General features: G+C 42.3%; 1 protein-coding gene across 1 annotated transcript in view; it reads right to left on the minus strand.

The window, feature by feature from the left end:
* Positions 1 to 3,199: 3,199 nt before the first annotated feature.
* Positions 3,200 to 24,674, minus strand: part of TGFBR2 (transforming growth factor beta receptor 2) — an 84,281-nt gene continuing 62,806 nt past the window's right edge. The window contains exons 5-7 of the mRNA XM_081285897.1: positions 23,306 to 23,447; positions 8,942 to 9,069; positions 3,200 to 5,907 (exon numbers count right to left, since the gene is read on the minus strand). Of these exons, the coding sequence (XP_081142023.1) occupies positions 5,728 to 5,907; positions 8,942 to 9,069; positions 23,306 to 23,447 (450 nt within the window). The 3' untranslated portion in view covers positions 3,200 to 5,727. The remainder of the gene's footprint in view (positions 5,908 to 8,941; positions 9,070 to 23,305; positions 23,448 to 24,674) is intronic.

Raw genomic sequence — 24,674 nt, forward strand, 5'->3', positions numbered from 1 at the left:
AGAAGCACTGTGCTGCATAGGTGCCATACAGAAATGATTTTTAAGGATCATTTTGTGTGTGTGTGTGTGTGTGTGTGTGTGTGTAGAGAGAGAGAGAGAGAGAGAGAGAGAGAGCAAGCACATGCAAAAGAGCAAGCATTTCAGTGTGTGCAATTTTAGCTTAATTAGAATAGGAAGACTATTAACAAGTTATTTTTAAATGCACCAAAGATCAGGAGGTATATTAGAATTAAATTACACTGTGAGACTGATTGGCAGGCCATGTTTTGTGGGCAAGTTCACAGCCTTATCTTTATCAGCATAGTTTGCAAAGTAGGCCTGAAAGGCATGGCCCCAAACCCATGGAGTGTGGAGCTATAATTATTCAAGTAAAAAAAGAAACTAATTAGAAATGTGATAAGCAATGATGAGGCAGCCTATTTCAGGAGGAAAATGAACAAAATGAGCAGATGCCAACTGTGGTGGCTTCAGCAGAAAAGGACAGGCACACTGTAGAAATGAAAATTCCCTGTCTGTCACCTTGGGAAGGGATTTCCCTCAGGACTGGACCATTAGCATGTCATTTGCATAGAAAGCTTAAAACAAAAACAGTCACCACAAAATGGGAACTCTTGGGCACAAAGAGAACCTTGCATTCAAAAGATGTTGAATGGTGCAAGGGACTAGGTCCCTGCTGAGGGCACTTGGTGGCATACTGCCAGCTGGGAATGCTCCTGACCTTGCAGTAGCAAGAACTGAAATAACCCCAGCAGCACAGAGCCTGCAAGGGTGTCAGAGGACCTTGGCTCCTGTTTTGGCTGAAGCTCTTGGGCTTGAGCCCAGAGTCCTTGTGTGTTTGGTTTGAGGAATGACTTTCTTCCCCTGGGCTCAAACCCACTTTTTCAGTACTAACAGCCTCTCCCTCCTCCATATTTTGAACTATTGAACCTCCAGTCCCTCTCATTGTTGTCTCTCATTCCAGCTTTATCTGGTGTTTGGGATAGAAATGTGAGCTCTGGAGTGCAACTGCTTCAGTTCAAATTCTGATGCTAGTAATTACCAGCTACAGGACTGTTAGCAAGACCTTGCTCTCTGCCTCAGTTTCCTCATCTATAAAATGGAAGTAAACTACTTCCATAGGTTATTCATGAGGATTAATACAGATAAAGAAAGCCAAGCAGAGAATAATGCATGGTGCTTACCAAGTACCCAGGAAAATGTTAGCAACTGATATGAACGTGCTTCCCTTGGTGGATCTCTCGTCTGCAATCATTCATAGTCACATCTCCTATAATTGCCACAAATATGTACCATTATCTACTTAGTCTATTTTAAAAAATCAATTCAATTTTTTCACTCGGTCACATTTTAGGCAATAATAGTTGTGAAAGCCCAGGCTTAATGTGTTAATAGGTTTTTCTAATACAGTTTAAAATCAAAACAGACAAACTAAAATAATGTTTTTAAAGTCTGGCACATTCTGAAATCATCTCAGATACCAGTATACATTTCGCACATTAAGAAACACAGTCTGCACCCCTTGCCTCACTCTCTCCCAATCATTCTTTCAGCGAGCACTTAAACAATTCTTATCAGGTGAGTGGAGAGAAAACTGAGCCATAGAGATGAACAAGCCCTTCCCAGGCTCTCACGGAGCAAACAGAGCCATAGAGGACGGAGGTAAGAATGTCAATCGTGTCAATGGAGGAGTGGGGCATTTCCTCATGGAGTGAGGTTTTATCCTGCTGGACAGGCCAGTTCCTTAAAAGAAGCTAGTATCTCAGCTGTTACAAATTCCAGTTCCGGGGCAACTTAGAATCCTGATTCTACTTTGGGAGACCCTGAGCTCCTTGCCTGAGTTCTCTGATAATGTAATTTCTCAACTGCAAAATGGGTCATAGCACCATCTCACTCAGTTAGTGGAGGATTAAATCTAACACCATGGTAAATAGTGAAAAAGCACTCTCTCTCATTCCTATCCTATAGCATGTAAAATGTGTCTATTTTCCTATGTTACTGATGCTAAGATTTATCTCAAAATCTGCCTCTTTGAAAAAGGAGTACTTGGTATTTCCTAAACCAGCTTAGTATTGCCCAAAATGTATTGAAGGCTTTCCAGATTTAAGATGCAACTCTAAAGTCTTGCATGTATTCCTTATCACAAGGGTACATTGTGTATATAATAAGGCTTATAAAATCCATTTTAAACATGATAAACTGAGGCACCGAGAGGTTGTGCAATTTGACTGGATTGCACAGTTACTAAATGAAAGAGCAAGTAACCACTAAAACTAGTAACCATTAAGTTGCTACTAGCTAAAACAAGGCTATAACTAACCCCCACAGTAGGACCACATCATCTAGCTCAGTGATTCTTGGCTGAGAGGGATTTGTTTCCAGGGATGCTTGGCAACGTCTGCAGACATTTTTGGTGCCCAAGAGCTATGGGGTAAACATTACTGGAGTCTAGTGGGTAGAGACCAGGGATTCTGCCAATCTCCCTACAATGCACAAGACAACCTCCCTCTCCCCAACAAAGGCTTATTCTAGTCCAAATATCAGCAGTACAATGGGTGAGAAACCCTTGTGTAAGCACTGCTGCATTGGTTATGAAGAGTCCAGTCAATAACTCAGAAGCAACCACAAAAATCTCTCATTGTAAGACAGACAGTTTGAAGTTCAGGCAGAAAATCTCATCCACTTGGTCAGACAATAACCTGGAGTCAACTTCCTAAGGCACATTCTTCTTGCCATTCAGATAAGACAAAACATACGAGATGCAACATCTGGGAAAAAAGCATAGGGGAGAAGCTCATCTCATGACAGCTGTCAAGAAGACAGACAATGGCCTGATGGTGAGCAGGATGGAGAAAAGAGAAGCAGGCACAAACTCTGGGAAGCTGTGGAAAAAGGCAAATCTAGGAGGAGAACACAGGTCCTGTGGGCTTGTAGAGCGACACCGTCCAGTACACAAGGATAAGGATCAGGCCAATAGCAGCTGCTTCATCTAGTATTAGTGAGCTCTGCTTCATCTAGTATTAGTGAGCTTCTGTGACTGTTTTGTTTATTTATTTAAAGAAAACTGAGATGGACAGTGGAAGACAATAAATATGGAAAAGTTGGAGAGGACTTTTCTGGTGATGCTTTCTTTATAAATCACAAAATAATCCAATGAGCCAAATAGGTTTCACTACCAGAAAGAGAAACAGGAGGCAGGATGCTCACCTGAGTATTTTGGCTTTATTCAATTCTAATAAACATTTTATTTATATAAAAGACAAACAATGCATAGAATGAAAATAAGTGCTTGAGACTTTTTATATAAAAGAGTATCTAGCATTCACATTCCTATTTTAATACATGAGTACAGCTGAAGTGTTCCATAGAAGAATAAAACTTTTCCCTTTAAGTATAGTAGTGAATGAAAGTCAGTATGTTTAGGAACTACAGAATGTTATTCCTTGGTCTTTTTCTGGTATAAGAGAAATAAACAAAACAAGCCACAGTATCATCTGATACTACATTCCAGTTTATGATGCTGATGACCTGGATGTGGTAACACTCTTAAATCTTGGCATATCCCACGGATGGACCAGTATTCTAGAAATTCACCACTAGAGGTCAATGAGCAACAACGATTGGGATGGCATCGGCAAGACCTAAGGTACAAGTGGAATTTCTGGGTGCCTCCATGATATTGCAGCCAGGTTGTCCTTAACTGAGCCCACCCACCTGGAACAGGGTGCCTAGAAGGTACATCCCCAATTCACCGTGTACCCTAAAACCTCAATGAGATAAGGGTTTCCACAATCCAAACAGAGCTCATTTGCTCTCAGTTCCTCTCTAATATTCCTATTTGGCTGAAAATAAGTAGCTTCAAAAACATGTTTTAAAAAAGAGATTGTTACTTGCAGCATTAACACTTGTTTGTGGATTAACAAGTTTCCTATGGAGTATTAAAGCTCATTCTTTGCTCAGGTCCACGTGGACCCAGGTTTTCCTAACTGCAAATGGGATTCTTAGATCCCACATTCAAGTCCTCAAGAATAATTTCTGCAAAGGGTTGAAGGCTGGTGTGATGCAGAGAGCAGTTATCACGAGAAAATTTCCTGGAGTAAGGAGCTTCCCTCCTTAATGCAGAAGGAAAAAAAAAAAACTTTTAACACAGAAGCAAAAAAAAGACTTCTGTTAACCAGGACCACATAAAGGAGACCCTCGTTGGTCCAGTAAAAGCTTCAAATCTTAACACCAGAAAAGACAAAAAACCCTGTTATGTAGGGACAAAAGGACACCTCGAACGCATACTCCTTATAAGGGATCTTAATTAGGGGCAGGTTTGATAACTAGGGTGCATGTGTGGGAAGTGGAACAGTGGAAAGCACAAATGTTTACAGTGAGAAGAGAAGCAGCTTTTTAAGTGAGTCCACACCTTCTTTCTGTAAATGATGAGGACTGGCGAAAACTGGAAACCATCTGCTCTCCTTACCTGGGATCCAAATTTTTCTGCAAAATCTCCAAATATTTAAAAAAAGTGGCTCAACTTTTCAAAATGCTCTGTTGGCCAAATGAAACGTATGTTCAGAGTGCCTGAGGACACCATCCTGACAGCAACAGTGTTGGGGAATTGAGATCCTTTCTAGACCAGAATGTGCTAGAGCATTCGGGAGCCAAGAAAAATGAAATCTATTGGTATTTGCATAGAAAGCCGGGGACTCAAGCCCAGTGTGACCAAAAAAAAAAAAAAAAAAAAAAAGAGCCCTAGAATTGGGGGTCTTGTTTATGTTTTGCTTTAAAGAAAGGATAAAATTTGGGAATGGACAAGAGTAGCCCAAGTGTAGGGGGAAGATTAACAAAGAAGAAATACTTTATTAGTAGGCGGTGTGGCAATATCCTGGGTGGAAAGAAATTTGTTCTTGTTTTCTGCAGCCTGTGAAAGATGGGGATAACCTTTAAAGTATTATAGGGGTCTGAGTATCTGACCCCTATAATATTAGGTTGTGAGGAAGGAGGTTCAAAATCAGTTGCAGGTTTTGGGTGCCAATCAAAAAGTCCAGGAGAAAATCGGCACACAGGATCCCCAAGAACACTGATCCCCAAACACAGTGCAAGTGTATACTCAGCTCCAGGACCAGAAGAGAACTCTCGTGTGGGGAATATTTATGGCAAAAGCAAGTGCAACGTGGCCAAAGCAGGCTCGGAGACACGGGTCCTCTCTCCTAATGCAAAGCTCCCCAAGTGGAGAGTCAGAGAACCATCCCCTGTGTGATTGTCAAGTGCCAATGCTGTCATGGATCCTTCCTTCTCTGCTCGGTTCTGGAGCTCTACAATAAAACCAGTTTCCTGGGAATATTTGATCTTTTTCCTCGTCTCTTTTCAGAGTATGGCTATAGATATATATATAGACATATATGGATATATATATATATATATATAAAACATAGCTATTCCATATTTATATACAGGCATTAATAAAGTGCAAATGTTATTGGCTATTGTAAAAATCAATCTCATTTCCTGAGGAAGTGCTAACACAGCTTATCCTATGACAACGTCAAAGGCATAGAATGCTCTCTGTCACCCACTCCCTGACGCCGCTGCTTTTCTGCTCATCCACAGCTCATAGGGAGGGAGCGACGCCCTTGGTTTTCCGGGAAGCATCCGTCCAGGGGCAACTTCCTGCTGCCTCTGTTCTTTGGTGAGAGGGGCAGCCTCTTTGGACTTGGCCCAGCCTGCCCTGCTCCAGTCGAGCTATTTGGTAGTGTTCAGTGAGCCGTCTTCTGGAATCTTCTCCTCAGAGCAGCTCCTCCCCGAGAGTCTGTCCAGGTGCTCCAGCTCACTGAAGCGCTCGGCCACACACTGGGCGGTGAGCCGGGCCTCGGGGTCGTGGTCCCAGCACTCGGTCAGCGTCTCGCACACCATTTGGATGCCCTAGAGCGGGAGAGGAAGGGTCAAAGATGACCATCAGTGGGTGGGGTCTGTGGAACTAACAGTAATACATCATTTACCAGGTTCTGAGTTCAGATTGAGGCTGACTCTTGATGTTGTATGTCTTGTGGGTTTTGGCAAATTTGTAATGACATGTATCTGCCATTATAGTATGACATGGTGCAAGTTCTCTGCACGCCCCCCCCTTCCCTGTGCTCCCTCTCTCCCTCCTTTCCTTGCCTTTTTTTAGGGGGGTGGGGTGGGATGGGTACCGAGGATTAAACTCAGGGGCACTCGACCACTGAGCCACATCCTCAGCCCTATTTTATATTTTATTTAGAAACAGGGTCTCACCGAGTTTCTAAGCGCCTCGCTGCCAACCCAAAAGGCTTTGAATCCAGGATCCTCCTGCCTCAGCCTCCTGAACCACTGGGATTACAAGTGTGCCTCACTGCACTCAGTTCCCTTGCCTTTTATTGTCTATAGTTTTTATACCTGGATCATTTGTACCTTTCTATTGTAACAGGGCCAATACCCCAGGCCAGAGTGGTGGACAGACAGACATTAGCCTCCTTTCATTTGTAAAGTCTGTGACTCAGTAGCAGCTTCCAAGAGCTGTCAAGGATGACCTCTGTGGATATCAGGCTGGACCTGGTGATACCGCTGTCTTTGTATGTCAGAGGTACTTGACTGTAAGCTACTTCGTAGGGTCCACTGTACCACCCTGATCCAATAAGCCCATTCAGGAAATGCTGGCCAGGAATGTGGTGAGAGTTTTCTCTCACTGGCTTAATTTTTATTTTGTATTGCTAGTGTTTTTGTCACCATCTCAAGTTCTTTCTTTAAAAAAAAAGCAGGTAGGAGTTAAACAGGCTGACAGACAGAAATAAAAAGAGTTCTTCCCACATAGAGGGTCAATATTGCCATTGATGATCTCTCCCATAGGTGGCTGGAGTGGGACACATACCTTCACACTGTCTTGGATTGCTGGCATATGCTTTCCAATACCAGCAACTTTCCCAACACACCTAGGAATCCCTCTCTCCCTCCCTACCCCTTGAGTTCTTGATGTTGAATTAATTGCATAATTCACCTAATTGACGGCATTGATTGATGGCCCTGTTAAGAGTAGAGTGTTATTGTTGGTACTCGGTAACATTTATTTTATTCTGACACTGTAATTACAGGCAGTAAATTAAATTAAATATTAAGCATTAACTTGAAATCAATAGGGCAACAAATCTCATTAAGAGAAAAAATGTATTATGCAAATTCTTTCCAGAATTTTATCATCATGAATAATGGCTTCATTATAAGAAACGTACAACAGAGGAGGTAACGGGGTTTGAAAGGAACATACCACTCCAGTACCTTCTGACTTTAGAGTTTATGCAAACAGTCTTGCATTTTTAGAGTCGGAGACAATTCTCCTGAAGCCCCAGAGAAACCCCCGACCCTCCACACTCTTGACTTATTTCCATCTGTCCTCTGCTGGGACTCTGGGCCAGGACTGGCTCAGACCAGGCTTCCTGCTCCATTTGTCTTCCCATTTATGCCTGATTTGTTGTTTCTGTTTCTTATCTGAATTTGCCTTGCCCTTAGGAAAACCTTAGGTGACATAGCCTCGCCTTTATGGATGACTTTATGGATGACGGAATCCATCCAAAGGAGGTCGTCAAGGGTTTTGCTTGGTAGAAAGAACTGTTTTGTCAGTGAGCTGGGGGTGGGGGGGGGGCAGTATTTTTCTCTCTTATTCTTCACCAAGGGCCCTTTCGTGGGTGTATCAGACATAGGGCCAGTTATCTTTCATTCACAACCTATTGTTGTCTCCTTGTTCTTTGATAACTGCCCTCAAGTGCACCCCAAGCAAATAATTTTGACAAGCCTCCTGGGAAGTCCAGACTATGGCCTGCTAGGGGAAGTCTTAGCTTTTAGTTCCTTTTTTTTTTTTTTTTTGGTGGTACAGGGGATTGAACTCAGGGGCCCTCGACCACTGAGCCACATTCTCAACTCTATTTAGAGACAGGGTCTCACTGAGTTGCTTTAGCACCTCGCTTTTGCTGAGGCTGGCTTTGAACTCATGATCCTCCTGCCTCAGGCTCCAGAGCTATTAGAATTACAGGCGTGTACCACCAAGCCTGGAACTTAACTTCTATTCCTTCCTTCCTTCCTTCCTTCCTTCCTTCCTTCCTTCCTTCCTTCCTTCCTTTCTTTTTAACTAACAAAGATGACCTATTTTTAAAAAAATACTTTTTTTTTAGTTGTAGAGGAACACAATACCTTTTTTAAAAACTCTATTTATTTATTTTTATGTGATGCTAAGGATCGAACCCAGTACCTCACACATGCTAGGCAAGTGCTCTACCACTGAGCCAGCCCCAAGCTTCTATTTCTTAAAAAGAAAAATTAAGAAGCCATTAGGATGTTCCCAACACACAGGCCTCCCCCTCTTTCCCTGGCATTTTCCTCTTCTTTGCCTTCCTGCATCCACAGTGGCAAGCCAGCCCCTTTTCCCCAGGTGTGCACACATGAGCCTCTCCCAGCTCTGCAGGCACAGCCTGCAAACACCTACTCGTGGCCCCTGCACACCACAGCCCCTTCTCAGCCCAGCTGCCTGACAACCCTGGTTGTTTTGCAATCATTAAGTATTTCTTTCCGGAGCTGAAGAATCCCAGATGAAATGACTTGGAACCCAGAGGGATTGAGACATAAACTCCTGATATGAAGGCATGAGAGTGAACAGCAGAGGCTGCAAGCAAGCATTTTAACTCAGAACCAAGGGTGCCTGGAAAATGCGACAAATGCTCTTCAAATGGTTACTTGTGAGCTCTCGGAATGCTGAGTATATCTGCTGCTTGCAACTTAAAATAGGATCATCAACTGTATTGAAATGTCTTTTTAAACAAATTGAAGAGGGTTATAGGACACAAGGGGACCTGCCTTCTGATTTAAGCCCAATATCCCAGAATTCTCTCTAAGTAAGTAAGAGGTTCCTTTGGATGACTCTTATTCACTTTTCAAAGCTGTCACTCCTTACCTGGTGATTGAGCCAGAAGCTGGGGATTTCTGGTCGTCCTCGGTCTCTCAACACATTGTCCTTCATGCTCTCAACACAGGGGTGCTCCCGCACTTTGGAACCGAAGGGAGGCTCGTAATCTTTCACTTCTGTGAAGCAAGAGGCAGACACAGGTCAACTGAGCATTGTGTGTGTGACCTGGGGATATGAGCACGTAGACATGCTGGGCTGGAGGGGCAGCACGAGGCACTGAGAGTCACAATACATATGTAAATACTCTAAGAGTGATTTTTAGTAGTAGTGGATTAAAATAAGAAGAAGAGAGTGGCTGTGAAGGATCCTGGGAAATACTCAACCAATGACTGCTGAGTACCTTCCATGTGACACAGAACTAGTGGCTGGCAACAGAATGGATGGAGAACCAGGCGGATAACGCCACACAGGTTACATTTTAATGCATTTAAATCTAATTCTCAATGGGATGATATTACCCCAAAGGGATGGAATTGGTTCTTGGGAGGCAGGGAAACCATATACATTGCAATGGTTTGTAGTCCTCTAGAGGTCCACAATACACAGACTTAATAAGTATTGCTAAACTTCATGAGGGCTATCCAGCCATACAAAGGCATGGAGTTCAGATACATGCTCCAATCTAGATGGAACTTAAAGGCATGAGGCTAAAGGAAATAAGACCAATGCAAAAGGACAGATGTCATATGATTCCCCTTCTGGGAGGTACTTTGATGCAATAATTTACATTATTCCACCAAAGCTCACGTTGAAATTGAGTTGTTATCGTGAGGTATTAAGAGTGAGACCTTTGGGAGGGGGAAAAAAGGGGAGAGAATTGAACAACAGCAGAGGAGGTAGAGAGGGAAGATGGGAGGGGAGGGGAGGGGAGGGGAGGGGGGATAGTAGGGGATAGGAAAGGTAGCAGAATACAACAGTCACTAATATGCCATTATGCAATAATGTGAGTATGTAACAGATGTGATTCTGCAATCTGTATTTGGGGTAAAAATGGGAGTTCAAAACCCAATTGAGTCTAATGTATGAAAGATGATATATCATGAGCTCTGTAATGTTTTGAACAATCAATAAAAAAAAAAAAAAGAGTGAGACCTTTAAGAGGTGATCAAGTCAGGAGAGCTCTGCCTTCATGGATAGAGTAAACCTTCCAGGGATTAATTGATAAGTGGATTAATCCATTTTAAGAGTGGGTCTGTTATAAAAGACAGATTGGCCCTGTCTCTTGTTTGTGCCCCTCTTGCCACATGTGCTGCCCTGGGACTCTGCAGAGTCCCTGCCAGTAAGAGGGTGCCATACTCTTGGACCTCTCTATCTCCAGAACCAAGAGTCAAAATAAATTTCTTTCCTTTCTAAATTACCCAAGTATTTTGTTATAGTAACAGAAAAGCGACTAAGATATTTGAATAGGCAAATGAGTAAGAAAAGAAAAAGTAGAGTGGTGGCTGTCCAGGGATTTGGGGACAGGAAGGAGGAGAGGAGTATGGGAAGGTGGAGTTAACACTGATGGATAAGAAGTTTCAGTTGGGGAAGATGAAGACTTATAGAAATAGGGGTACACTGGCACAACATTGTGAATGTACTTAAAAATGGCTAAAAATGTTCAATATGGCAACGTTTAAGTTATGTGTATTTCTCACATGGGGAAAAAAGCATAGGATGATGAGGGAAAATTGTCTACAAAGGCTCTTTATGATAGGAATAATGAATAAAAGGTTGAAAAAATACTATCTTGATGGGTTAACATAGGGACATATTATATCAGCATTAACAAAAGTTTAGAAGGTAATTTTCTTTCAATTACATGCTGTGATGAAAACAACTGGATGACATGGCCCTACACTGGGTCTGCAGGTTTCAGCTTTGGTCAACTTCCTCACTCGAGCTTCCTGGAGCCCCCCCCCCCCCCCCCCCCGCCCCAGGTCTCCCTGGCTAGATGTCCTGGGCTCAGTCTGACTTCCACATGTATCAGCTTTACCTATAATCACTGTTCATTTGTCTCTCAGACGGTGAGCAATCAAGAGAAAAATCCCTTTCTATCTATTCCTAGTGCCTGTGGCAAGGGGCATCCTTCCAACGAGAGCTCTCAAGGAGCACTTTAGTGAGTGAGTGAATGGGTGAGTGAATCTCAGGTCCTGTCCACAGTGGCAGTGCATAAACTCCAGGCGAACCGTAAAATGACACACTAATTTAAAAGAAAGAGCAGATCAATACACATATCCATGAAGCATAGGACAATTTACAAGACAGAAGACACTCCTGGACTAAAACATGACTGAGCTGGATGGGAACGGTGGGCTGAATGCTGCATTTTTCACAAAGTAAGATCCTTGGCTTTTAGCTAAAAATGAATGAATGAATGAATGAATGAATGAACAAATAAATAAAAGAAAGAAAAGGAAAAAAAAATAAAATCACTTCTAACTAAAGTAAAATTATTGAGTAAAACTTTCAACAATCTGCCTTTCCAGGTGGAGAACTGAAGAAGCTTCATAACAAAATGACATTTTGCAAAGGAATAGCTAATTTATTTATTTGCTTTTTTTTTTTTTTTTGCTTTGCTTTGTTATGTTCTTTCTTTCGCTTCCCAGAACCCTACTTGCATATTTATCATCTTCAACTTCACCCAAATAGAAGGGCTGCCAGGATATTTTCTTTTTTTTTTCTTTTTCTTTTTTTTTTTTTTTAATACTTTGAAATACAGGAACATTTGGGGTGAAAGCCTCCTGTCACATCGAGACAAATTCGATCCACCGTTCTATTCTGTATGTCTGCTTTTGATTTCAAGTGCCCAAGTACTTCAGGCACACTGCTCCAGGAGTGAGATCTGAATTTTGATCTGCATACTATTTACTTCTTTCTTCCATTCCCTATCTTCCATTGAACTTATAAATTCCTAAGCCCCAAGATAGAGGCCGAGTTTTGTGTCTTTGCTGTACACGGAATTGGCATTCAATAAATGAGCTGGCTTGAATTCAAGCAGAAGCGAGAAGTGAGGATCGGAGCTGCTTCTCTTCTATAAAATGTGTGGACTGAAAGACCTCCATGTTCCCTTCCAGATTTGTCTCATAACCCAAACTAATCAAATTAGATAACAGCTCTGCTAGGATGTCTATGATATTAATTGCCCCTTGGATATTGTTGTCAGTTTACAGCCTATCTCCAGTGGTTTTGGCTTTTTTAGTAGCTGTGGCTGGTGCCGATGCTCTTTCCCAAGTCAAGAGCACCAGTCCCCAGCTGCCAAAAGTATTGGGTCATGAGGGCTCACATCTTCACTTCCAAAAGATTGTCATGGGCTGATGGGAACTGTCTAGCCTGGAGATTCCTGGACATGCCTGACTTATCCCAGGGGCAGCCTGTAGCCAATGACAAATTAATGTGGAAGTTCAACAGTCCGGCCGTCTTGTTCTCAGGATAAATCTGTGGTGCAATTCACAACTGCAGAGCTTCCTGTGAGATCAGGCTGAGACTGCACCTCTCTCCAAATCACAAGTCTACCTAACTGCTTCCTCTGCACTTTTCTGCTTCTCTTACTTCCTTCTCCTGAGATCTTATCCTCAATAAATATCACACAAATGTCAAGAAGTAATCTCTCCTTTCTCCCTAGGCCTACATCTCAGTTGAACTGCACCATCTGACCATAGGGGAAGCCTTGTACCCTTTCTTAAGAAACTGTAAGTACTGAACCAGGAGGAGCATCTGGAATTGCACACCATATGATGTTACTCTGATGAAGCTCCTTTTCTTTTTTTTAGGAAGATTTTATGCGGTTTCCCTTCCACCAACAAGGTCAAAGAGTTATTTATCCCTCAAGCATCAACAATTCCCAGACTTGTGCTCAGAAGGGACAGAGCAGAACAAGACCACAAGCAGGGGAAGAACCAAACCCAGCTGTCAATCTCACAACTCATAGTCTTTTTTTTTTTTTTTTTTTTTGGTACCAGGGATTGAACTCAGGGGCACTCAAGCACTGAGCCACATCCTCAGCTCTATTTTGTATTTTATTTAGAGACAGGGAATCACTGTGTTGCTTAGCACCTTGCTTTTGCTGAGGCTGGCTTTGAACTTTCAATCCTCCCGCCTCAGCCTCCCAAGCTGCTGGGATTACAGGCCTGCACCACCACACCTGGCATAACTGACAGTCTTTAAGAACAAAGAAAAAGTTACCACGGTGGAGATCATAACCCAGGGCTAGTTTATTTCCCTTCAAGTTCTAATCTTGAAAGTCACTATATAAACCACAGCATTTATTTTAATTTCATAAGTTCTGTGTGGACCAAAGCAGACTTCCATGGGAAATGAGACAAGAAGGTACTAGGCATATTTTTTTTTTTTTTTTTTTTTACGTAAAGAAAAAGTAATGACTATTTTTAGAGGAAGAAGAAACAAAGGCAATTATCCTTTCCCAGAGCAAGGAGATATATAACTAGGCTACTTCCTACTTCTCCTAAACCCTTGGAAAGTTGTGAGATTCCCCAGTATTCCAAAGGGATGCCTTCTTTGACTTGCAGGAGATATTATAGGGAGGGGGGTGAAGGGTAGTCAGGAAAGTGCAGGTGAAGGGACGGTGCCCTTGAGCTATACTGGGAGGACCTATGAATCTTCTGCCTCTAAGTTTAAAATAGAAAAGTCTGGTGCAAAATAGGGCTGGGAATGTGGCTCAGTGGTCAATTGCCCCTTTCAATCCCTGCTAACCATCCCCCCAAAAAAGTCTGGTGTGATCACCATTTGACCCCAAATGGTATATTCCCATCTCTTGATATAAAAAGGGTTTTTCAGGTTGTAAGTGGGGATGGGGATTTGAAGTATGTGCACATGTTAAGTCAACCTTTATTCAATCTCAGAGATGTCATATTTATATAATATATATTTCCAAAACAGCGAATACACATTTACTTTTTTTTCTTATTGTGGATTTTTGCAACTCATCTTTCTTTGTTCATTTCAACCATTTTGAATGTCCTACCCACACCCCTACTTTTTTTTCTCATGCCCACAGTGTGTAACAAGAAGACTCAGCTGTGTACACACCTGCCTCCCTGTCAACATCTTGGAGACCTGCTCTGGGCAGTCAGGCAAAGGAGCTTATTTCCACTGTCACAGCTACTGAGGCAATGCCACTGGCCATTCTCAGGGCCTCCATGAGGATCTGGAGGATGTCCACTTACCCCATTTCAGAGGCCATTCCCTCCCTGGGGGCATTTCCTAACGGATCCTCAATTCTTCTAACTACCCCACCAGATATGACAGAGATTTGTGTGGACACCACAGGGGATGGCTATGGACACCTGAATGGGAGCCTGGATTCTGAGAGAGAAGGACAGAGGGCAGGGGACCTCTGCTAGCTAGGGTGAGTACCACATTCCATTGCAGGATAGTCTTGGGCCATAGAACACAGGCAGTGCCTGGCAACAAGCCAGTGGCCCAGCCCTCTGCAACTCCAGCTCTCTCCCCTGGATGCCGTGATGCTCCATCCACCCTAGCAAAGTCGCTAGCTCCAAAAAATCTTATCATTTATTCCTACTTACTGATTTCATGTCAGTGCTTAAAATATTTTTGTTTTGGAAAATATATTTGATTAATATTATGACATCACTGAAGACTTACTGAGAAAAGTAAACCTCTCTCCCACTCTGAACCCCTAATTTCTTTCACAAAAGTAGCTTTGTTTGATTTAAATCTTTTCCCTTCTTATTCATAAATAGGCACTTCCCAACCTATTTTTTTTTTTTTTAATGAATGAGCAGGTCTTTCCCCTTCTATTCATGGAGGAGAGGCTTCGGTAAAACAAGAGTAGAAATGGATTACAAGAAAAATGAACCCTGCTTGGGTGTTGTGAGCACACCACATTGCTATCAAAGTCACCAAACACCCACTTGCAGCTTCTGTGTCCTTATCATCTTGCAAATCTGAAATGAGCAGCACCTTCTGCAGGCCACTCTCAGAGCAGAACAGCTTTAGATGTTTCACAAGAAATGGGAGTTGCCTCTTGACAGGGGAAAATGAATGTTAAAGCCATTCAACACACTGTAGGGTATTCAAATAAGTCAGAGAATGTGGAAGAAGTCTTCAGAGACGTGCTCCAGTACTCTTTGCTTCAGTGGAGAAGACAGAGGTCCAAAGAGCACACCAGATTCCGGGAAGAACACTTAGAACTGCACGTGGTGTTACTGTCACTCTGATGGAAGTACTTTGCCTTTTTAGGAAGCTTTTAGGCTTTCTCCTCTCCAAAGAGCATTTCAGAAAGTTCTTCTCCTGCAGTCAGAGCAAGCACAGCTGGGACAGTCCCCAGTGAAAACATGCCTGTGACAAATGTGACAAGTGTCTCTCCCTGCCCTGGTCAGGCATTCCCCACCATGTGACCTCAGGAAGGGCAACCTTATGAGATCTATTGGATGGTTGTGGTTTGAAAATTCTAAACAAATCATGCACAAATAAAATAAAATAATAATAATTAGCAGTGACAAAAAAAAACCAGCCCTCCCTTTAACTTCTTTTAATAAACCCAAACAATGTCCTTTCTGGGTTTGGATCCGTAGATGGGAGTTAGTGGTGGTGGTGGAGGTAGATGGTGCTGTGTAAGATGGCACCAGATCAGAGCACCGCGGGCAGTGGAGCTAATGAAATATATTCTAGAGTTCCTCTTTGCAGGTTTGATCTAAAAATGCCCAACTTCTGAACTCCTTTCTGTGAAGAACAGCACAGCAAGCGACTTAAGGGGTGAGTAGATTTAGTCTAGAAAGTGTGCTCACCTATAATAATAATAATAATAATAATAATAATAATAATAAATCTTTTAAAAAAATGGAACTGACTCTAAGCAAAAAAAGCAGAGCTTACAGAGTAAAACTGAGTATAGCACTTTAAAACATGTTAGCACTATTCACCCTGAGAAGGGAAATTACTTTTGTCCTGGCTTTATCATTAACGAGGTAGGAGGACTTGGAAAAGAGGTGTCAAGATTTTGTAACCATAGTTAACAACAATTAGTCATCTATTTGGAAGCAGAAAGCAGAGAGCATTTTGAATGCTCCCAACCCAAAGAAATAGTCAATGTTTGGGGTGAGAGGCCAATTACCTTGACCTGATCATGGCACACTCTGTGTGTGTGTGTGTGTGTGTGTGTGTGTGTGTGTGTGTTTGTGTATCTGGGGTCATGAAAAAAATTTTAAATATATTTTAAAAAGACTTTGCACCACATTTTCTAAATCCACAAGGTGAGTAAAGTCACAGGTGCCTTTCCTCACTCCCTGTCAGTAGCAAGGGACACAGTGCTCCCTCTGCACTTGGTTTCTCTCTTGGGCTGGCTTGTGCCAAGTGGGGCAGGCTGGGGGTGCTGGTGAGGCACTCCTCCACCTTGACCGGAGGAGTGCCTCTGCATCAAAGACGGACGGGAGGTGGAGGGTAAACAGCAGTTTCCTGCGAGTCAGGTGGTCCGCGGCTGGTGCGCGTGCTTTGCTGCACGCATGCTTGCACTGCAGTTGCCCACAGTGGGAACCGCCTGATAAGACACCCTGTCCTGGTTTCCTTTCCTTTCCTGACTCATTTCCTTATTCCCTTCCTGGCATTTCCTGTGATCTCTTCCCCAATACACTTCTAACATTCATATTCTTTTTTTCCAGGGCACCCAACCCAAGGCAGATGCCTGCAGAGCAGAACCATTCCAAGAAACCAAGCCCCAAAGACAGATCTTTCTCCAAGTGCCTCAAACAACATCGCTTCCAAGAAACCTCTCTGTCTCTCTGCTTGAGAAGACCCCTGGTTCCCTTCTGTCTCTCTGCAGCTGCCTACAGCCTGTTCTCTGATGGAGTGGCAGACCTTGCAGCTTCTTTTTTATTGTTCTCAGGACATTTCTCAGCTTCTCCAAAGGGAAACTAAGTTTGCCTCTCTCCCTGCAGTGCCTCGGCCCCCAGGAAGGCAGGTCTCTGGGCCAGCAGTGGCCTTCCTCGCGTCAGCATCTGGTGCGCAGCTGTTGTTTTGACTGTAGTTTCGACTCTGCGGGGCAACAAAGCTGTTGACAGTTCTCCCCAAAGGAGTGCCCCTGAGTTTTTATGTTGGCTTTCCAAATGGCACGCCCTCTCCCTCCAAATCCAGCGAAATGAAATGGTTAGATTGAGTTCTTCCCTGGGCCTTCTCTCCAACGTCTTCTTTCTTTTTGTTCTCTTTCCTCCGCCCCCTTTCTTTCACTGGTATTTTCTGTCCTTCTCACAGACTGTCACTACTAAGGAGCTGTTCTTGGAGTTGTTACCCCTCCTTAAATGCTTGCTCAGCTGGCTGCTGAGCCCAGGATTTGGAAGGCTGTGCTCCTGGGGGGCCATTCTGGCTGAGATGACACAAACGTTGTGCCTGCTGTATTCACCAACAGGGGCCCTGGGCCTGCCCTCTGAGCCTCCCCCACCCGCTTGCATGGACACCAAACAAATCGAAGTCCGGGACAGGCATTTTTCATGAAAGAAGAACGCCGGTGTCCAGGTTTGTCTTTGCAAGGAGGCGATCTCATGACTTTGCTCCTTTATAAAACAGGAACCAATCACCTCTCCTGTGCTTTTCCTTCTTCAAACAACCCTGAAGACTTCATTTCTTGGTTTTTTCCTTTGTCTTCTTTCCAATGATACAAGTGTCCAAAATAACACCCTCTGTCCTTACCTGTCCCCTAAACCTACTTTATTTTTCTTTCTAAAATGAACCAAGGGATGAATGGGTAAATGTAGTATATCTACATAATGGAGTTTTATTCAGTCGTAATGAAAAATGAAATTATGTCATTTGCAGGAAAATGGATAGAACTAGAGACCATTATATTAAGCGAAAGAAGTCAATCTCAAAAGGTTAGAGAGTCATGTGTTTTCTCTCATATGTGGAAGCTAGAGAGGAAAAAGGAAAAGAAAGGTGGGTGGAAGGGATCTCATGAAAATCAAAGGGACATCAGCAGAGCAAAGAGACTAGGGGGTGAGAGGAGGCGAAGGAGGGGAGAAGTGCTGGGGAGTGATATTGGCCAAATTGTTACATCGTGTGCACATATGAATGTGTAACAACAAATCCTATCATTACATACAAATACAATGCACCAATAAAATAATGTGGAAAAAATAAAATTATCACACTCAGATAATTTTGCATTGTCAGGGAAATAAGGATAAGGAAGTTATCTCAGATTTAAGGCACTGCGGGCTGGGACAAGCACAGGAATTATCAGCCTTGGTATTCTGCTAAGAGAGATTTGCCCAGAGGAGCCAGGAAAATCAATTGATACAGACTTTCAGAAGTGAGGCCATCATCGAATGGTCCTCAAGTGTGTGATTGTCTCGCTCGATACACCCCGAAAGGCTTCATGTCAATGGCTGGGATGCCAGAGTAGCTCCAACTTCCCATCAGTAAAAATAATGACACTTGGAGCTATTTATTGGACATGTTCTCCACCAGCCAGGCTAGTTCTGCACCAGGATGGTTAGGATCTGTAGGCTACTGAGTCAGACAAAAGGCTTCAATTCCTGTTTTACAACTTTTCCACCTCTTGAAACCTCAATCTTTTCATCTGTGAAATGAGGCTTGTAACAGGACATGCCTCAAAGTATTTCTGGTAGATTAGGTGAGCTGTTACCTGAAGCAAGTGCTTAAGCCACAGTAACTATTACTCCCTTGTGACTTTTCTTCATCTGGATCAAACCTACCTCTACCAGGAAGCCTTTCTCTTTGGACCACTCTCTTCACTTATGACAACCCATCCATTGGGCTCCCTGGCAGAATTTCTTGCTAAACAGGGCAGGAGCAGTTGGCATCAAAATGCACGGTTACCATCTGTTTACACTTTCTACCCAGATAAGAGCCAGGCTTCTCTGGGTGCTGCAATATCTGTCTCACATTTACCCTTTACTTCCCTGTATGGAGGAGAAGCTGGCTGAGAAAGGAGCAACTCAAAAGGACAGCCCTGAGTCTCCCTGGCTCTTCCTTTAAGAATTGATCTAACTCTCACTGCCTGACCTGAACATCAGTTTCCTTCTATCTGGCCTGGGCATTCCATTCTCTGTTCTTACTGCTTTCCTTTTCTGTTGCTATTGTCAAAATTAAACAGCACCAGCCTATTAAAAAGTCCATTTAAGCCCAAGTGAGATGCACACATCTGTAATCCCAGCAGTTTGGGAGGCGGGGAGGCAGGAGATGGCAAGTTCAAAGCCAGCCTCAGCAATTTAGCAAGGTGCTAAGCAACTTAGCATGATCCTGTCTCAATTTTTTTTTTTTTTAAAGAGTGGGAGAGAGTGGGAGAGAGAGAGAGAATTTTAATATTTATTTTTTAGTATTTGGCGGACACAACATCTTAGTTTGTATGTGGTGCTGAGGATCGAACCTGGGCCACACGCATGCTAGGTGAGCGCGCTACCGCTTGAGCCACATCCCCAGCCCCATGTCTCAAAAATTTAAAAAGTAAAAAGGCTGGGGATGTAGCTCAGTGGTTAAGTGCCTCTAGGTTCAATCCTCAGTATGAAAAAAAAAAAAAAAAAAAGTCTGTTGAATGTCAGGGAATAATATGAGCCAGGCCTAGAGGTGAGACCAAAGCATAATAAGGACTACAGAATAAGAACAGCTCGTGCAGGTGAGCCTAGAGAGGCAAGCAAGGGCCAAGCCTTAGCACACGTGAAACACTGGACTCAACCAGAAGAATAGAATGGAGTCACCAAAGGGCAGGAGAGAGGGTTTCAAACTCTTCAGTGACATTTTCTGCCCTAGAATAAACTGGAATGGACATTAGTTCATCTCTGTAGTGAAGTAAAGCATTGGTCAATATTTATCAGATAAAAGAAGTATACTCTTTTCCTTTGTTGAAATGAGATTCGCTGATGAAAAGTTGTGCTGTCTGTCACGTCCTAAGAATGAAGCCAAAGCTTCATCTCTCCCTCTTCCCAGCACCTTATACATTAAAATCTAACATCAGTTGTTAGTAAAGTAAGAGATGCCTGTGTGTGTGAATTTTTAAAAAGCACAAAAGGGGAGAAATCAAATTCTGTTTTCAATGGACTATGAACTTTTTGAGATCAAGCCTGTTCTTCCCTTTGTGATTCTATAAGGGCAAAAGAGAAGACAACACAGGGAGCCCAGGCTTGGAAGGAACATCTGTGCTCTGGCTTCACGTGCTTTCCAAGGGACTCTTGGAATGCAAAAGAAAAGTCTCTGAAATTAAGACTAAAAAAAAAAAAAATCCTGTCTTTTTTTTTAATTGTTTTTATTTGTTCTAATTTTATGTTATGTCTTTAAGGTTTTCAAGATGTATCAAAAACAACAACAACAAAAAGCAATGAGTCAATAATTAAAAAGAAAAAGTAGAAATGCTTCCGGAAGAAGGGGCCTGCTGTGTGAGATCACATATTTGAACAAGTAATGGCTTGTGTCAGGGTGAGAGTGAGGATGGGTAAATAGCCTTGGTGTTTGCAGCCTGGGTGGAGATGGGAGAAACAGGACTGTGGGCTCAAGATCAAACAAAATCAGAACCGGGATGGCCTCTTTCCGGTTCCCTAAATGCTGTCTGTTCTTATCCTAAAGGTTATAAAAGTGTTTTTTTTTTTTTTTTTTTTGAGACTAGCTGAACAAACCAGATCCTGTTCCTTCCTTAGGAAAACGTGTTTACACTGCATCCCTTTTTAGAACTCGTAAAAGTTGGAGGACTTGGTTCTTCCCCATTAGCCTAAATTCTTCCACAGTCAGCAAATATCAACAGGAAAGGGCTTTAGTCATTGATAACAATGAAGGCAGGGAGCTCACGCAGGGCCTTAATAAGCTCGCTGTGCTGACAGAGGGAAAGAGAGTCACAGCCTCCAGCTCATGTTTTTAGAATCACGAGTTTTGAAAGCAATGCAGAAGATACTGGAATCTTAGGTAAATTTATTCTGACAGAGACAACAGCATTGTCTCCGACACAGCTCATATGGGTCTAAAGATTCATTTTGGAACTGTCAAAGCTTTCAGGCAGAAAATCATTCTTAGTGGCTGAAACTTGGTTAAACAAATTTCACTGCACAAGGAAAACAAAGTTACTTTTGGAAGTGTCTTTGGGGAAGAAATCTCAGCAGGAAACCAGAAAATAACAGGGTCAAGCCAGGTAGGAAATAATGCCTCCATGCTGGGACCCAGCAAGGTGCAGGGAGGGAGGGGATGACCTGGACCCACTCTTGACATGTTCTGAAAGGGAGGAAAAATCAGAGCCAGCAAAGACACCAGATGAATTTGCCTTGGACAAAATGTCAGGTAGTTGGCCCTCTAACCAAAGTGGTAGCAATTTGAACAACAACATAGATAATGCCACTATTGGATAATCATAGAATGAAATTAACGTTCATAATTCCAAGATGGTATAAATACATAGTTAATGAAAAATGACAAGGGGTGGTGAGAGAAGGGACAGATCTTCTTTAAAGTAGAATACCTATTAATAAATGAAGGAATAAGAAAAAAGAAAATCTGCATTAGGCAAGTATTGCAGCAATAATCGTTGAAAGCAAGAATTATTGATGGATCTTCAAGTTAGCGCACAAAAGGAAAAGGTCTGAAGTATCTTTACTAACCAGGGTTTAATATCTTTAGAAACAGGTCAGAGTATCTTGCCATGAGGTATGTATTAATTACAAATGAAATAATGGTATCTTTACAAGGGAGAAACGTGGTAGATACAACTTTAACAAAGGGGCCAGATTTAACTTCTGCCACTGGTGATGTTGTGCCCCCTGACATGATGCAACCAGAAGGGCCCAACATCATATCTATAGTTATCTCTTTGCCCAGAATTCATATGACTATCTGATCATGAGAAAACATCGAGAAACCCAAAGTGTGAGACAGTCTATAAAGTGACTGGTCTAAACTGTTCACAAAAGCCAAGGTCATAAAAAACAGATAAGTTGAGGTAAAGGACACTACAGAGGCACCCAGGTTACAGCAATGTGTGTCCCCAACTGGATCCTGTTCCAGAAAAGGACATTATTCCTAGAGACCTGGAATTTCAAGTAAGGTCTATAATTAACAGCAGGATACCAATGTTAATTTCCTATTTTTGATAACTGCAAACTATGGTTTGGGTTAGATGTTAACATTAGGGGAAGTTGAGTCAGCAGCAGATGGGAACTCTTTGTGCTATTTTTTCATTTATTCTCTAAGTCTAAAATTATTACAAAATAAAAAGTTAAAAATAAAATTAATGCCAGGCACATGGTGGCACACACCTGTAAGCCCAGCGATTCAGGAGGCTGAGACAGGAGGGATCATAAGTTCAAGGCCAATCTCAACAAAGTAGCCAGGCCCTAAGCAATTTGGTGAGACCCTGTCTTAAATTTAAAATTAAAAAGGGCTGGAGATATGGCTCAGTGGTTAAGCACCCCTGGGCTCAATCCCATTATTAAATATATATATATATATCATAAATTTAACTTGACTTTATTTGGCAGCCAGCCAGGGCAAGGCTGGGGTATACACATTTCTCAGGTGATACCCAAGACCTTGATGAAAATTACTGAGAAGAGAATCAGCAAAGCGTATAGCTATGCAGACATCTGCCATTCTCACCTACTAGATGATCAGGGGACAATACTTCCCAAAACAATGGGCTTACCCCTGCATCCCAAGCGATGCCCATCCTTATCTACATTTTCATGGTCAAGAGCAGTCAAGGTCACTGACAACAGAAAGGACTCAGATTCAGATTGCAACTTGTGAAGAATTTGGGAAAGCCATGAGAGAATGCTCAAGAAAGGAAAGGAAGTGCTGAACTTAGGGGAAAAAAGAGAAGGTCAGCCAGATCACCAGGGGCTTACCTAGGAAAAGCAGGAGAAAAGTCAGTCTCCTAATCAGTCTTGGAGGCCTAGCCAGCCAAAGGATACATTCCTCAATACCCCCAACATCAACAACAGTATTATGTCTATCTAAGTCAATTTTTAGTTCAATCCTTTTTCCAGACCTTGCAATTAAAAAACAAACAAACAAAAAAAACTTTCCAATATAAAAAGAAACAAAAGCCAGATGCTAATCTGAATATTATCTATTTAATAATGACAAATAATTCTTCTCCATATTAGTGCTCGTCTCCTGCTAGATATTAAAATATTTGTGGAGTGATGCATCAAGAGAAAAGTAACTATACAAAACCTTATTGAAGGAGTTGCAAAGTTTTATGTTCCAAACATGGCTTTCTGTTTAGCATGATTCCAAATGGTTCTGGAAATGACCGTGTGCTAGCAGAACTCAACTAGCTATTATTGTGGAGCTAACCACTTAGTGGGCGAAGCCCTAGAACCAGGGTTGAAGCAAATAACATCACATCATTCTGAAGGCTGGTCCACCACAGCCCTATGATAGATAGTGGTCCATACATACCTCCCACCGCGTTACAGCGAGATGTCATTTCCCAGAGCACCAGAGCCATGGAGTAGACATCTGTCTGCTTAAAGGACTCAACATTCTCCAAATTCATCCTGGATTCTAGGACTTCTGGGGCCATGTATCTTGCAGTTCCCACCTAAAGCAAAAATAAACATTGAGACCTGTCAGTGAAGCCCAAATGCATCATTATTTCCACAGTGTAGAAATGCTTGTCCCTCAAGGTCACAGATGATTTTTAAAAGAAACACAATGATGTTTTAGATAAAGAGAACAGCACAGAAAGATATGGCATATATGGTTATTTTTAAAAATAGATGTTCTCTCCCTGAAAACCCTTTAAAGACTATAAACAAAGCTTGCCAAAATAAGGAAGTGCCAAAGCTCAGAGCTGCCTTAGCTAGCCCTGTGATATATGTCAACACATTATTCAATGACATCCTTACAGAGATAACCTTAGAGACAGCATCTGTGATATTTTAGATGTTTACTTTTGCTTTTGTAAATTCAATAATTTTTCATTTTTGTAACTCCAAGGCTCATGATAAAAATAAATGCCATCAGTTTTGATCATTGAGGATGATTTTAATCTCTGTCTACCCCATGGCACATTCCAGTGTGCCAAGGATGTAGTATAATTTCATAAATCTCAAAAAAATCAAAATTGAATGAAAATATCTCCACCATAAAAGACCAAACCTGAATTCCATTATAATTGTTGTGGGTGTGTCTTATAAAGTATACTTTGATTTAGGCCTGCAATGATCTCTACAACTTGAGAACATGCAAACATGGAGCCCACAAGCCAAAGGAAAAAATATTTCTAGGGAAAAAAATTTCAAAAAATCAATGTTTGATTTGAGACTGAAATATGTACAGCCTGATTAATGACAATTACCTTATTGCCCCAAGGATCTAAGGAAGGCCCAGTAATTTGCTATCATCATTTCAAGGAATGCTCCTTATTAGTGTATATTAGAAGGAATTTTTCTCTTTAACAAATCCTTGCATGACTCATTACCATAGCCCACCAATCTGTTTATGTTTCGGGGTGTTTACCTCAACACTGCCTTGCTGCCATGGACACAGAGCACTCCGTGAGCAGGAACCGCTCACTACAGAAGCAGGCCCTGCCACCAGGCTGGGCCAGAGAAAGTAATGATAATCCTGATGGGCTACCATGAGTGACGACATGGAGCCCACTATTCACAAAGGATGCCCGGATAATTCTTAATCACTCCCACTTTTTGGGCTCCTTAGCCAAAATAGATTTCCATTTTAATCTGTGAGAGTGCTTCCTAAGTGGAATTGTTCATTCACTCACCAAAAGCTTATAGGTCCGTTTTACTTTCAAGGCACTGTGCTG

Source organism: Spermophilus citellus, assembly GCF_964194105.1.
Source record: "Spermophilus citellus genome assembly, chromosome: 3".
Classification (NCBI taxonomy): Eukaryota; Metazoa; Chordata; class Mammalia; order Rodentia; family Sciuridae; genus Spermophilus; species Spermophilus citellus.